The sequence below is a fragment of the Thalia democratica genome, unplaced genomic scaffold (assembly GCF_965202585.1).
Source record: "Thalia democratica unplaced genomic scaffold, ktThaDemo2.hap1.1 HAP1_SCAFFOLD_364, whole genome shotgun sequence".
Lineage (NCBI taxonomy): Eukaryota > Metazoa > Chordata > Thaliacea > Salpida > Salpidae > Thalia > Thalia democratica.
In genome coordinates, this window is record NW_028139440.1 from 60,005 (window position 1) to 76,317 (window position 16,313).

Sequence of the window (16,313 nt, forward strand, 5' to 3'; positions counted from 1 at the left end):
TGCCACAGATAAAGCAAAAGTATGAAAACTAATCTGAATTCATATTTAAAATATTAAACCTATGTCACCATTATGTTTTTGAAAAAGTTTTACATTGCTTTAAATTAAGAAACAAATAGTTATATATAATATAACTAGCCTTAAAGTCATTATGAATAGTTTTAGTGTTTGACAATCTGATTTTTATAGAATTAGTTGTCTTTACCTACTTTTAATCTAAAATGAAATTTTAAAAATATTTAGATTAAGACTTAGCAGTGGAAAAGTTGTGCAGAATTTTACTAAATATTTTAAGTTTGCATTAGAAATATAAATAAGTACATTTAAAGTTAGAAGTAAGTTTAGGTAGGTATTTTACACTAAAATTGGCAACGGGTCTACATTGCACGAAGACCAAATTGCACGAGGGCACTAAATTGAACGAGAACAAAATTGCACGTAGGGACTAAATTGCACGAGGGCACGAAATTGCGCGAAGGACCAAAATTGCACGAAAACGATTTTGCACCAAGGATCAGTTTTGCACGAAAAACATTTTGCAAGAGAGTACTAAAATACAAAAAATATAAATATAAATAAAAAAAGAAAATAAAACTAAAAACAAAAGCTAAAAAAGATTTATATTCAAAACGAAAAAAAAAAGTTACTGACCAGGGGTAAGGGTTAGGAATAACAATGATAGTGAAAAAATAAAAATGATAACTAATAGAAATTATAATTAAAAGAAAAACTATTATGAAAAAATATTATAGCATTATATAAAAATAAATAAATAGCTTACTGACCGTGGGTAAGGGTAAGTGGTAACAGTGAAAATAAAATAGAAATAAACTAAAAAAAAAGAAAAATTTAAATCAATACAGATAGAAAAAGAATATAGACAAATTTTAATAATATTTTTAAGGCAAAAAAGGTTTTAAATAAAAACAAGGCTTTAAGTTTAGAAAAAAATCTAAACTTGACCTGATTAATAAAATATCCTTAACAGTCTGAGTTTTAATTCAAATCTTATAATACAGTAACCTCTCGGATCTTTACGCACTCGTGAAGTTACGCACTCTCGTTTAGTTATGCATTTCAGAATTCTATAAAAGTTATAAACTAAAATTTTTATTTTTTTTTAATATTGCACAAATTAGGTTTAATGTATATTTTTAAATTAAAATATGTTTTTGAATGCTATCACACCTCACTATATCTTTAGACTTTGTAAATTTTTGTTCCTTTACTAATTGATAAGTATTTAGTTATACCTCAGTGTATCAGAATTTTGTTAACAATAAGAGATTAAATCAAAATTCTGAAATAAACCCGACTGTGTTTCATAATGAAAGTATAATGAATTAATGAGAATTTAAAACACAAAGAAAAAAAACAGCAGTCTTGCCCTATATATTAATAAAACTATTTTATAATTGTAAAGAAATGCTTAATTATAAATTGAATTTGCTAAGTAGAATAGAATATAAATGTCACATATAAATAAAGATAAAGGTAATTTCTACTTATTATTAAAATAGTAAAAATATTTCTAATCGTATTACTATTATTTTATAGAAATTCAAATCTTTTTTTTAATATATGTATAGTTTTATCTGTTGTTTTTATATTTATAAATGAAGTAAACAAATGGTTAAAAGTGGGAAAGTGCCCAGTCTTCTTTTAACTAGAAGCAATATTAAAAAACAGCCATTATAGTGAGTATATTTGGTACCTCTCGTTTCTTTACGATCTCTCACATCTTTACGCAGTTTTTCTGTGGACACAATGTGCGTAAATAAGCGAGAGGTTACTGTACCTCAAACTAAATTATATTATTCAAAATACAGAATAAAACTTCGCATAAATTCTTGAATTGTATAACAGTTAAATATTTTTATTTAAAGTTTTTAGGTTTAATATAAATTTGAAGATCAATAAAGTATTTGGATACATTTGAAATAGAAATTAAATTTTGATTGTTTTAAAATAAACTTTATAAAATCACTAACAATCAATTTCATATTTTACAGGATATTAAATTTTTACTACTTTTTTACTACAATAATTATTACTACAAAAATACATTCAAAATAATTTATGATTTGTTATAGAAGTATAAATAAAATTTGTGCAATTCTTAAAACCAAAACAAAGTAAGTCTGAGTAACCAATAACAAATTTAGCAGGGTTGCCACTTGTCATATAAAAGAAAACTTAATGACTTAATACTGTTCTGAGCCATCTTGAGTATTTGAAATTCTTTAAAAAATCTTAAATATGTATTTTTTAAATTGATAAGGTATGAAAATTCAGATTGTAAACAAAATTGTCTATAAAATATCAGAACATTAAAACTAAAACAAACAAATCTCATTTAATATTTAGAACAGTGATTCTTAAACTGGGGTAAAGTTCCTTGTTTTAAAGAGTAAATTTTCATTATAAACCACAAGTTATGTAAGTTAGTGTTTTTTATTTCTAGTTTAATTTATAAATAATTATTTAACTGTTGATTTTTTTGGGTTAAATAAACTCAATTAGTTTTACCTTTTTTAACATTTTATAAGCCTAAACATCAAAAATTCAATATCGTTTTCCTCAAATTTCAACACTATTTTGTGTATTATAGGTAAATTTGGCGATAGCCTTCTAAAAAGGAGTAAAACATGAAAAAAGGTTAAGAACCACTGGACTCTTAGATAAACACTGGACTCAAGTTTTCTATAAATGTCAAATTTTGCTGAGTTTTTTTTTTAAACTTTTCCTTGGCTATTATTATTTTTTTATTATAAACTAGTTTAAGTTTTTAAATATTCTGAACCAAGGCAAGCATTATATTTCATCATGATTCTTTTTTTTAATTCTAGTTACATCAAACTACCCTGGGTCATCTTAAGATTTTGAAAAATAGAGAAAGACAAAAGCTGAAAAACTTTAAACCTATCAACCCTTAACATCTCAAATTACTTTTTTACAACAGGAAAAGTTAGATTTTATATTAAAAAACACTTTTCAAAGAAAAATCTGAGTCATAAAAGTATCCGGAGATTTAAGAAAAATATCAAAACTAGCTTAAGTTTTGAAAAATAAAAAAAGACATCCTTAGTCAAATTGTATTTTTAAAAAAAATTTTACTGGTATGTGTGTGTAACAACCCTAATTCATACTAAAATCTAAAACTAGATATTAACTGATTATTAACAGAGTTACTGCTTTTATAAGTATAAATATTAATCAGAGTAAAAAAAAAACAGCAAATATTTCTTTAAATTAGATTGAGACTATCCGGACTTTTGGAAAAATGAAAAAGTAAACATAAGTTCAATAAATAAAAAGTGTACAATTAATCAAGAATAAATCCCTTAAGATTGTCATTAAAATCAAAAAAGCGAAAAATATAGAGAGTTATACATAACTTCAAAAAAGTTTTCTAAGTCAGAAACTAGTGAATTTTACTAGCTTAAATTTTATTTAAAAAAAAGGTAATAAACTAGCCTGATATTTTAAAAAGAAATTCAAAAAAACCCAAGCCAGCCTAAATTTTTCACAAAACCTTTGAAAAAGTTTAAAGAAGCCTTAAAGTGTGGCAACTCTGTATTAATCTAAGTCTATACTTTGTATAAACTTTATGCGTATTTTTTAAATTCTATAAAAATAAATTAAAAAATTAGACATCTATAATCAATAATAATTGTAATTGTTTAAAATTAAAATTCGTTACTACGAATTTAGCCATTATTAAGATGTATTTGAAGAGAAGAGTTTATAAACTAAAGAAAATTATTAAACATTTAAAAAAATTAAAAACAATTTCTTAAACTTTGCTGTAAGTTAAATTATTAAAAAAACTATTTTTAATATCATGTATGAATAGTTATTTAGTGTAAAAAGTATAAAATGTCAAATAATTTAATTGAAAAACAGTAAATTTAATATATTAAGTATAATATTATAATTTAAAATACTTAATTAAAACAAGAAAATTTTAAGCTTTAAAATTTAGTTCATTTAACTCCCTATCATGATTGTAGGTTGATGAACAATAGAACTTTCTACATTCTCAACCATGGACAATAAATGCGAGATTCCACATTTATTTTCTTTACTTAAAGATGTTTACTTGAATCACAGTTGAGTTTTAGACGAGAACAGACTTATTATATGTTTTGGTTTGCAGAAAATAAATGAAGAGATCGTAACTACTAATAATGAAGTAATAATAAAATAATGAAGTTATTTTGAAGATAATTACTTAAATGACAGTTGAGTTTTAGACAAGAATAGTCTTATGATTAAAATGGCTAATTTATGAAAAGCCAAATTAAAACCATAGTCGAATATAACTCAAATATTTAAGTTTGTCGCTTAAAATAAATAAATTTAAAAAAAAACTTTAAATTATTTTTTATGTTTATCCTAACAATTTCATGCAACCTACAAATTTCCTGCATCCCAAAAAAAATGTTCTGTGTACACTAGTGTGCACAATTGTACACTTTGACCACCACTGGTTTAGCCTATAGATATTTAATTTTCAAACTATTGTTAGATTAAATTGAAAAAATTTAAAGATTTTAATAAATACACCTAATGAATTTCAATAGATTTGTATTATTTCATTATAATTTATACAATTTTAATAAAACATTTTTATCAAGCTTGTTAACTTTTTCAAACTAAAAAAGCATTAGCTTTAAAATTTCTAATTATTTAATAAATTGCATTTAAAACCAATATTGAAGATTATAATTAGAGATTGACTTTTCAAATGTAGATCTGATAGCTAAAGGAAGTACTGGATTAAACCTAACAACTATTATACTTTATCATAAAACGATCTTCAGAAAAAGTAACATTGATTGTATAACAATTGAAAAGCACTATTTTTTCAGTTTTGTTAATACTTTAATACTTAGTATTTATCAATTTATCAAGAAGTTTAATTGTTTAGTTAAAAATTTCTTTAAAGTATAGAAACGCAGATAAGACGATGAACTAGATATCATTAAAAAATAAAATTACAAAAAATATGTAGCTTATCTATAGTTGTCATAGAAAGTATAAATATGAAAAATTGCTTTAACCTTTATTTTTTCATAAGTTTGTTTATTTCATTAAATGTTTATAGAAACTATGTAAAAAGAACTGATCAAAACAGATACTTTGAAAGTATAGCTTATCTGATAAATGTTTGAAACACAAAAAGACCTATTTTTAAGTTAGATACTAATTATAATAAATTTTTAACTTTACTTAACAAAAACATACCTACAAACTTATTGAACCACAACTTAATTTATCTATAAAACATTGTTTCACTCAGAAAATTAACTAAATTCTTAATTCTATATGTTTTTAAAAGTTAAAATAAAAATTTACGGAGACATCAAGGCTTAGTTTACAAACTATATTATAACACTTATAAAAACTTGTGAAAAAACAGCAATAATTAAATGTGTTAATATTTAATGTTTAAGGTGACTAAGGCTTATTAATAAACACTAAAGAATCAATTTAAAAACTTAAAAAAAATGTGAATGCTAATTTTGATTAAAAAAAGATAGCTTAAATTTAATAAAATGTACTTGTGATTGTGAAGAAAAGTGATGAACATCAGTAAAAAAAACTTAATATACTTTTAACAGTACCATAAAAGAATTTGCTGTTGACTTGGGAAAATAATTTGAATAAATAAGGCATGAGTGAAAAATTTAGTGAAAACTGACAAATAATCTAACTACTAAGTTAAGTCAGGATTTTTATTTCAAACTAAAAGAGTATCAACTAAAGTTTATAAATAAAGAAAAATAAATTGGACTTCGATAGTTTAAAAACTATCTAATAGTATACGAAACTTAATTAGATAAATTTTGAATTGTAATGTTGCTCAAGAATGAAACAATATTAAACTTTTAAAAGAAAAAAAATAAAATTTTTGTTTAAAAAATAGTACTTACTAAATTTAGAATTTTTCTCTTACTCTCTCCAATTTTAAAAACTATTTTAAGATATTTCTATTAAAATGAATACTTTTGTAGAAAATGGTCTTTTAACTCAATTGTAAGACAGAGCAAGGAATAAGCTTTACACTAAACTAAATATAACAAGTTCCTAACAGAAACTTTACAATTTTTTTTTTCTTCAGCGGATATGGTTAACTGTTTAATTTTATCACAAGGTTTATAAAGTAAATTTTTTAAGAACTATATTTTACGAATTTGTTACATAATCTCAGAATTTTTTTTTTTGTCTTTCAAAAATAAAATTGGTACATAATGTTGGAAAATGTTTGTTAGAAACCAATTAAAGCTATTTTATGGCAACTAGTGTTTCATATATTATGTTGAAGGTTCAGTACAAACCAGTTAAACAATTTAAATCAGGGCTTCCTAAACTGGTCCAAGTGGTCCATTTGGATGCCATGAGCAGCAAAGGGTACCATAAGGGGTCAAGAATTAATAGTTTGAAACTTACACTAGATATTCTGGAGTTGATGATGTAGAACAAAAAAAAAGTCCTAGGCGTAATTATTGGTAGTTTTTTGAGAAATCTTGTAGAGGGGGCTACAGCGTTTTTACTTTCTTCTCTTTTAAAGGGAAAAAATTGGGGAAACCTTGATTTGAAAAAACTGTTCTTACCAAGATTTATAGATAAATATTAGGCTGGTAGAGAAGGATTGGACCTGATGAAAAGTATAGAGTGAAAATGCTTCAATAAAATTTAAGGTATTTTTTTAAGTTTTCTGTTTTAAAGAATGAGTCAGCTTTTTTAATAGATCTCAAAACATATTACAAACTTTTGTAGCAAGCATTGTAAAGTTGATTAAATTTTTATGTTTACCATTTTTATTACTTTATTTTTTTTATTGTACGTTTTATTTGATTATTTAAACTACTTTTTCATGCTTGCTGCAAAATCATTTAATGTTTTTTAAGATCAATTAAAAATGTTGACACAATGTTGAAAACAAAAAACTTAAAAAATACTTTTAATTTTATTGAAGCATTGTCAGTTTATATTTTTCTTTACGCACAATCCTTCTCTACCAGCTTAATATTTATCTATAAATCTTGGTAAGAAGAGTTTTTTAAATCAAGTCAAGGCTTCCAAAGATTTTCCTCTTTTAAAGAAAATAAAAAAACTCTGGCCCCCTCCAACAAGATTTCTCTAAAATTTACCATCTAAACCGCCTAAGACTTTTTTTTTGTTGTTCATCATCAACTTTTGAATATCTAGTGTAATTTTCAAACTATGACCTAATGGCCCCTGTGGTCTTTTTACTGCTCATGGCCATTACTGTGGCCCCTTTGCTGCTCATGGCACCCAGGGGAGCCACTTGACCTAGTTTGGGAAGCCCTGAATTAAAATGTTTAATTGGTTTGTACTGAACCTTTAACGTAATATATAAAACACTAGTTGCAATAAAATAGCTTTAATTGGTGTCAAAACAAACATTTACTAGGATAATGTATTAATTTTATAAAAAAAAAAATTCTGAGATTTTGTAAAAAAAATTTTTAATAAAATTACTTTATAAACCTTGTGATATACCTAGATACTTAACAACTTCTGCTGAAAAAAAAAACTTGTAAAGGTTCTGTTAGGAACTTGTTATATTTAGTTTATTGAAAAGTTCATTCTTTGCTTTGTCTTTCATTTGAGTAAAAAGACCATTTTCTACCAAAATATTCATTTTAATAGAAATATCTTAACATAGTTTTAATACTTGATAGAGTAAATCAAAAATTCTAGAATAAGTAAGTACTATTTTTTAAACAAAAGTTTTAATTTTTTTTTTGAAGTTTAATATTGTTTCATTTTTGATTAACATTAAAATTTAAAATTTATCTAAATAAGTTTTGTATACTATTAGATAATTTTAAAACTATTGAAGTCCATTTTATTTTTCTTTATTTATAAACTTAAGTTGATACTCTTTTATATTGAAATAAAAATTCTAACTAAACTTAGTAGTTAGACTATTTGTCAGTTTTCACTGAATTTTTCATTCATGCCTTATTTATTCAAATTATTCAAATCATCCAACAGCAAATTCTTTTATGGTACTGTTAAAAGTATATTAAGCTTTTTTACTGATGTTCATCACTTTTCTTCACAATCACAAATACATTTTAGTAAACTTAAGCTATCTTTTTTTAATCAAAATTAGCATTCACAATTTTATTTAGTAGGTAAATTGATTCTTTAGTTTTTATTAATAAGCCTTAGCCACATTAAACATTAAATTTTAACACATTTCATTATTGAAGTTTTGTTTACAATTTTTCATAAGTGTTTTAATATAGTTTGTAAACTAAGCCTTAATGTCTCCATGAATGTTTAGTTTAATTTTTAGGAACATACAGAATTAAGAGTTTAGTCGATTTTCTGAATGAAACAATGTTTTATAGATAAATTAATTTGTGGTTCAATTAGTTTGTAGGTATGTTTTTCTTAAGTGGAGTTAAATATTTACTAAATGTAATATCTAACTTAAAATAGGCCTTTTTGTGTTTCAAACATTTTTCAAATAAGCTATACTTTCAAAATATTTGTTTTAATCAGATCTTTTTTAGATAGTTTCTATGGTCACTTAATAAAAAAAACAAGTTTATGAAAAAATAAAGGTTAAAGCTACTTTACATATTTAAATTCTCTATGACAACAATAGATAAGCTACATACTTTTTGTAATTTATTTTTTAATGATATCTAGTTGATCTTGTTATCTGTGTTTCTATACTGTAAATAAATTTTTAACTAAACAATTAACTTTAATTAAAATGATGATAATAGTCTTGATAAATTGATAAATACTAAGTAAATAAAAACAATTATACAGTAATCTTCCTTAATTCCACCAACATGTACTCTGTGTGTTAACCAATCAACACACTTCAACTAGGTTCTGTAAAAAATAGTTACTGTAATGAAAGAATAGAAGCATAGAATAAAGTGGATGTATACATGTTTTATATTAAGATAAAATAATTTCACAGATAATAGTTAATAATAAGTAAAATACTTAATATTAAATCCGACTTTTATAAAACTATATAATAATTGTAATTATTAAGTCTTATACAAACATACATACTTACACAGAAACATATGTTGGTGGAATAAAGGAAGATTACTGTATAATTTGTTTTTATTTATATTCCGGTGAAGTTACTTCACTAGGATCTTTTATTAGCAAACGATTAAACCTATATTTTGAACAGTTAAATACCAAGTATTAAAGTATCAACAAAACTGAAAAAATGGTGCTTTTAAATTGTTATTCAATCAATGTACTTTTTCTGATGATCGTTTTTTGATAAAATATTATAGTTGATAAGTGTAATCCAGTACTTTCTTCAGCTATACGATCTACATTTGAAAAGTCAATCTCTAATTATAATCTTCAATAATGGTTTAATGCAATTTTTTAAATAATTATAAATTTTTAAGCTAATGCTTTTTTAGTCTGAAAAAGTTAACAAGCCTGATAAAAAAGTTTTATTAAAATTGTATTAATTATGATGAAATGATACAAATCAGTTGAAATTAATTAGGTGTATTTATAAAATATCTTTAATTTTTTTTAATTTAATCTAACAATAGTTTGAAAATTAAATACCTTTAACCTTAAACCAGTGGTCGTGAAAATGTACAATGGTGCACACTAGTGTACACAGAAATTTTTTGTAGGTTGCAAGAAATAAAATCATAAGAATACTTGAGGCTAAAACTCAACTGTTATTTAAGTAATTATCTTCAAGTAAAAAAATGTAGATGCTCACATTAATTATCCATGGTTGAGTATGGAGAAAGTTTTGTCCTTCATCAACCTACAATCATGATAGGAATTTAAATGAATTAAATTTTAAAGCTTATTATTTCATTGTTTTAAGTAACTATTTTAAATAACAATATTATGCTTAATAAATCAATTTTACTTTATTTAAACAAAATAAACTAGTATTTTACAACTTTTATACTAAGTAACTGTTCTTCCATAATACTGAAAATAGTTTCTTTAATAATTTAACTTAATATCAAGTGTTATACTTACAATAAAGAAAAAAAATATTTAAAATAAAAGAAAAATAAATTTTTTAAAATCTTCTTAAGTGCATAAATTTTTCTCTGTAAATACATATTAGTAATATATAAATTCAAAGTAACAAATTTTATTTCATACAATAGAAGTTGTTTATAATTATATATTTTCTAATTATAAATTGTTATTTTATTAGTATATTTATATGGAAATAGAGTTTAAATAGTACTTATAAAAACTATAGAAAATATAGGCATACCTTAATACAGAGTTGCCAACACTAAATATACTTTGAAATTTTGAAAGTTTTGTAAAAAGTTATGGCTGTCTTGGGTTATTTTGAAGTTTTATGCAAATCTTATGCTTGTAAGTTAAGTATTTTTAAAAATAAAGTTTCAGCTAGAAGAATTTACTAGTTTCTAATGTGAAAACTTTTTATTAAGTTATCTATAGTTTTCTATTTGTTTAGTTCTTTTGAAAATCTTAAGATATTTGTTCTTAATTAACTGTACATTTCTCAGTTATTGAACTTATGCTTACTATTTTTCTTTTATTTTTCTCAAAAGTCAGGATAGTCTCAATCTAATTTAAAGAAACAGTTGTTGTTTTTTTTTACTCAGATTAATATTTATACTTATAAAAGTATCAACTCAGTTAATAATCAGTTAATATCCAGTTTTAGTTTTAGTATGAATCAGGATTGCCACACACTTACACCAGTAAAACTTTCCTTGAAAATACAATTTGACTAAGGTTTTTTTTTTTGCAAAACTTAAGCTAGTTTTAATATTTTTGTTAAATTTCCGGATGCTTTTATAAATCAGATTTTTCTTTTAAAAGCATATTTCTTAATATTAAATCTAACTGATTGTAATAATAATAATTTTTAGTCGTCATGGTTGATTAGCTTAATAATTTTTCAGCTTTTGACTTTCTCTTTATTTATTTTGTAAAACTTAAGATGACCGAGGCTAGTTTAATGTAAATTTTGCTTGATAGCCATACACACAGGATAACTAAGGCCAGCTAGAATTCTTAAAAAAATTCATGATTAAATATAATGGTGGTATAATTCAGGCTAGCTTAAACTAGTTCGAAAAAAAAAGAATAACCCAGACCAGTTTATTTTTTTAATAAAATCTCAGCATAATTTGAAATTTATAGAAAATTTCAGTTCAGTGTTCATCTTAAAATTCCAGTGGTTCTTAACATTTTTTTATTTGTTACCTCTTTTAAAAACGCTATTGCAAAACCTACCTATATTTAAAGGTGTTTAACAAATTTACTCTTAATATACAAAATAGTGTTTAATTTTGAAGAGAAAATCTTGAATTTTGAATGTTTAAGCTTTTTAAATGTTAAAAATGGTAAAATTTAATGAGTTTACTTAAGCCACAAAAATCAACAGTTTAATTCTATTTTATAAATTAAAACAAAATTGAAAACACTTACTTTAATAACTTGTGATTAAAGATAAAAATTTTCCCGGAAAACAGGAAATTTACCCCAGGTTAAGAATCGCTGTTCTAAATATCAAATGAGATTTGTTTGTTTTAGTTTTAATCTGATATTTTATAGTCAGTTTTGTTAAAATTTTCAACTTTATCTACTTCAAAATATATATATTTAAGCTATTTCAAAAGAATTCAAAAACTCAAGATGGCTCAGAACAGTTTTAAGTCATTAAGTTTTCTTTTATATGAAAAGTGGCAACCCTGCTAAAACTCTTATTGGTTACTCAGACTGACCTTGTATCGGTTTTAAGAAATGATAACTTTTATTTTTATAATCCTTATAACAAATCATAAATTATTTTGAATTAACTTAAACTATCAACTAGGAATCTTAGTTTTTGTTTTTCATAATTATAATGTTTCAATTTTATTAGTTTCATCAGAAGTTTTATTTGAAAAAAAAATAAATTGTTTTTGTTTTTCAAAAATTCTTGAAATGGACATAAAATTTTTTTTTTGTGTTTTGTACTATAATGATATGTAATTTTAAAAGTATCAGTAAAACTTTGATATCCTGTGAATTTTTAGTTTTTTTATAAATTTAATTTTAAAACAATCAAAATTTATTTCCTATTTCAAATAAATCAAAGTATTTTATAATTCTTTAAATTCTTAATAACCTAAACACTTGAAAGAAAAACTGTTAGCTTTTATTCATTTTAAGAATTTATATCTACTTAATTATTTAGTTTAATTAATATAAGATAGTTTGAGGTAATTTGAGATTTGAACTAAAACTCAGACTGTCAAGGATTGTTAATTAATTAGACGAAGTTCAGACTTTTTTTTTTAACTTACAGCTTAGTTTTTTGAATTTAAAACCTTTTTGCCTTGAAGATAATGTTTTAAATTGTTTATATTATGCCTCTTATATATCTATCATACTTTAGGTGATCGGCTTCATAAATAATGTCGTCTTTCAGTATTTCCCCTTTACTACTATCTTAATAAAAAAGTATTTTGTCTCAAAAAGTAGCATTGCTGATGTTAGTACAAAATAACTTTATTTTTGTTGCAAATTATTTAAATGTCATTTTTACTTAAATTTTCTTGCAACTAGAATTTTATTTAACTTATTTTATTTTATTTTGCAACAATTTCAAAATGTTTAAAAACGATAACAAGCTTCAAACAATTACAGGATTATATTTAATTTAGGTAGGTAGCTGTCTAATTTCAAGAGTGTACAAAATTGCAGAGGGGACAAAATTGCACGAGTGCACAAAATTGCACTAAGATACATTTGCACGGTTCATTTTGTTTTCTTTTAATATCTGTTTCAATTTTTTTTTTAGTTTATTTATTATTTTTACTTTCACTGTCACCCTTTACTCTCGGTTCTTTATTTATTGTTTAAGATTTTTAATTTAATTTACATTTTTTACTATCACTGTTACCCCTAACCCTTGGTCGGTAGCTTTTTCTTTTTTTTTATTAGTTTTCATTTAGTTTTTTTTTCTGATTTTTTTAATTTTTTTTGTTCATTTTTCTACTCTTGTGCAAAATAGTTACTCGTACAAAACTGACCCTTGGTGCAAAATCGTCTTCGTGCAATTTTTTACCCTCGTGCAAATTTGGCTTTGTTCAATTTTGAGCACTCATGCAATTTGTTCTCCTTCAATTTAGTTCCTCGTGCAATTTGGTCTTCGTGCACTTGAGACCCGTTCCCAATTTTAGTATATAATATCTCTTCTAATAATTACTTCTAACTTTAAATGTGGTTCACTTAATGCAAACTTGAAAGACTACTTAAAACTCTGCACAATTTTTCCACTGCTAAGTCTTAAACTAGTTTTTTTTTAATATTTTTTTAAGATTAAAAATAGGTAAGGACAACTAATTCTATAAAAAACAGGATTGTCAAACACTTAACTATCCATAATAACTTTTGACCAGTTGTATTATATATATATATATATTTATTAAATTAAAGAAATGTAAGAACTTTTTCGAAACACTATGGTTACATAGGTTTTTATTCTTTAAATATGAATTAAGACTAGTTTCCACAATTTTGCTTAATCTGTAGCAATTATTAAACTTAAAGTACTTTTTCTCAGTTGTGTACTTTAAAACTTTTTTTTTTAGTTGTTTAAGTATAAGTTGTTTTACATTTATTTTTAATAACTTTTAGTTTATGGCGAAAAAACTTGTTTTAACTTTTGGCTAACTTAATGAATCTCAGACTGGCTTTTTACTTCAAGAATGTTTTGAATGTTATTTAGTTGATTTATTTTTATATTTTGTTTGTTTATAACCAGTATAATCAAAAAGCTCGATATTTATTGACTTTGATTTTTTTGTTTAGATTTAAAGGAATTAGCGTTTGATTCAAAGAAGTGGCAACAGTATATATTCAGTTTTAGTATAAAATTATATACTTAAAACAAAGTAGATTAAAATTAATTTATAATAACATATTAGTACATTTTTATGCTTAAAATAACTTAACTTTCAACTTTTAATTGTATAACAGAAAGAAGTGAAAATCTTTTACAACCCTGAACTTAAGGGTGCAAAATTTAGTACAAGAAATTAACAATAACAGCTTCAAGTAATATTATACTCAGATCAGCAATATACTTTTTTTTTTATTTAAGTGGTCTTTGTTCATTCTTTTTCGTTCAACATCGATGTAAAATACAGAAAATATTATTAAATAATGTTAGAGATATTTTATATATGTGTTTAGTTCTTAGTGAAACATTTAGAGTACTAGGTATTTATTAGGGTTAGCAGAGATTAAATAATTTAATTTATATTTAAATTTGTAAAAGGAAACTCATATTAATGCTGTAGAAATAAAAGTGCATTAAGAAAGAGGACTGCATGATAAAATTATTATAAATTTAAGCTACAGTTGATTTAGTTGATGTATTTGATTAGTATATCGGATCAATATATCAGTTTATGTATTTGATTTTTCAGTTGATAATAGTTTGATAAATTCATATTAATTTGATATAGTTAATGTATTTGATCAGTATATCAGATCAATATATCAGTTGATGTATTTGATCTTTTAGTTGATATTAGTTTGATATAGTTGATATGGATCTCAGCTTTCAGTTAATATTAGTTAGATTACATGTTTAAATAAGTTTAGTTAATTTTTTCTAAGCGTAAGAACGTACTTTAAAATCAATTCAAAGTGTTTTCGTATTCCTGCCACTAGAGGCTCTGTTAAATTAGATCTTTGGGTGGACATAATTTTTATTTGCACTTCAGTGTGCACAGATTTCGATTAGCTTGATGGTTTAGGCTATGTGTAATTAAACTAATTTTTTTTTATTTTTTAGATCAGTGGTCGTCTTGCTCATTAATATAATATTTTACCTTCAATTTTTTGTTTAGATATTAAACTTGCAATATAAAAGTTTTACAAATGATTTAAAACTAACTTATTATAAACAGTGAGCTAAATATATAGATATAGAAATGTCAACTTTTAAAAACACAACTGACAACATTGAAGCCTCGAGCGCACCTGGTGTTGAAAAAATAAAAACCACGAACTCTGAGAACCGTGAACTTTGTGAAGAGTTTCTCAGGAACATCGATGAAAACAAAAATTCCGAAGACGAAAATGTTGTGAAAAGTTTCGAAAGAAATGCAGTTTTGTATTTTGACGAAAGTGCAATAAAAAGTTTCGCTGATTTTTTTTGTACAGGTAAAGAGTTTATTTTTACTTTCTGTTAATTATACGATGATTTTTTCGTAGAGTAAAAATGATATTTTTAATAGTTAGCATCTCTATCTAGTTTCATCATCTACTGTTTTTTTTTTTATTTAACTATTAAAATTTGAATTAAATAACCTTTTGTAGGTAATGCAAAGTTATCCAACGAAAATTTCTTCAAACTTTACAAAGTTGCAAAACTACTCAATTTCGACAATGCAAAGCAACATTTGCTCGACTCATTCAAGATCGAACTGAACATTGATAACGTTTGTTTCTACCATCAGTTTTTCAACATTGCCCAAAACAAGCAAATTCAAAAGTGCACTTTCGACTTCATAACAAGGTGGTTCTGCTACTTAGCCGAGAACAAAATGTTGGACGGTTTGAGCTTTGATCTCCTTGTGAGGATCTTGTCTAGTTCAGGCTTGAATATAACCTCGGAACTTGAGGTAGCAAAAGCTGTGAACAGTTGGATAGAACACGATCCAAAATCAAGAAGCAAGCTTACATTAGGCTTGGTGAAAAAAATTCGTCTACCTTTGCTCTCAACTGCTGCTTTAAACACATTGTTAGATGCTGAAACATTTTCAAAATGTGCTGAGAGTAAGAGGGTCATACTTAAAGCTATAAGCGATAAAACTATTCTGACTCTTGACCCGAGCTCTGTGGACTGTCGAGTGAGACATTGCGCTCAAAATAATTTCGAGGTGGCGATTTGCAGCAGTATGTCTGTTGCTTCCTCTCGTGACGCATATCACGTGTTCAAGTTGGGAAATGAGGACCGCTCGTTCATCACTGAGATCGCGAAGATGGATGAAAATATCCGCGCGGTCTCAGTTGAGTTCGTGAATGGGATCATATACTTCTTGAGTTACGAGTGTTTTTTTGACAATGTGTATGTGCGGTCTTATTCAGTTTTGACTGGATCGTGGGTCGAAGTGAAGTTTCCCGATTGTTCGATAAACTGCGAAGATTTTTCAACGTGTAGCTTGGCGGGAAAGATTTACATTTTGGCGGGATCAGAAACCAACTTTTTCGTTTTTGATCCCAGCACTGAAAGTTTAAGGGAGCTTGAAAATACCGAACGTTGC

General features: G+C 24.7%; 1 protein-coding gene across 1 annotated transcript; it reads left to right on the plus strand.

The window, feature by feature from the left end:
- Positions 1 to 14,978: 14,978 nt before the first annotated feature.
- On the plus strand, positions 14,979 to 16,281 carry LOC145846260 (kelch-like protein 7; the record flags this gene model as incomplete). Its single annotated transcript, XM_082953137.1, has 2 exons — positions 14,979 to 15,210; positions 15,367 to 16,281. Coding segments are annotated over exons 1-2 (1,147 nt in total), but the record flags the coding sequence as incomplete, so codon positions are not given.
- Positions 16,282 to 16,313: the final 32 nt, after the last annotated feature.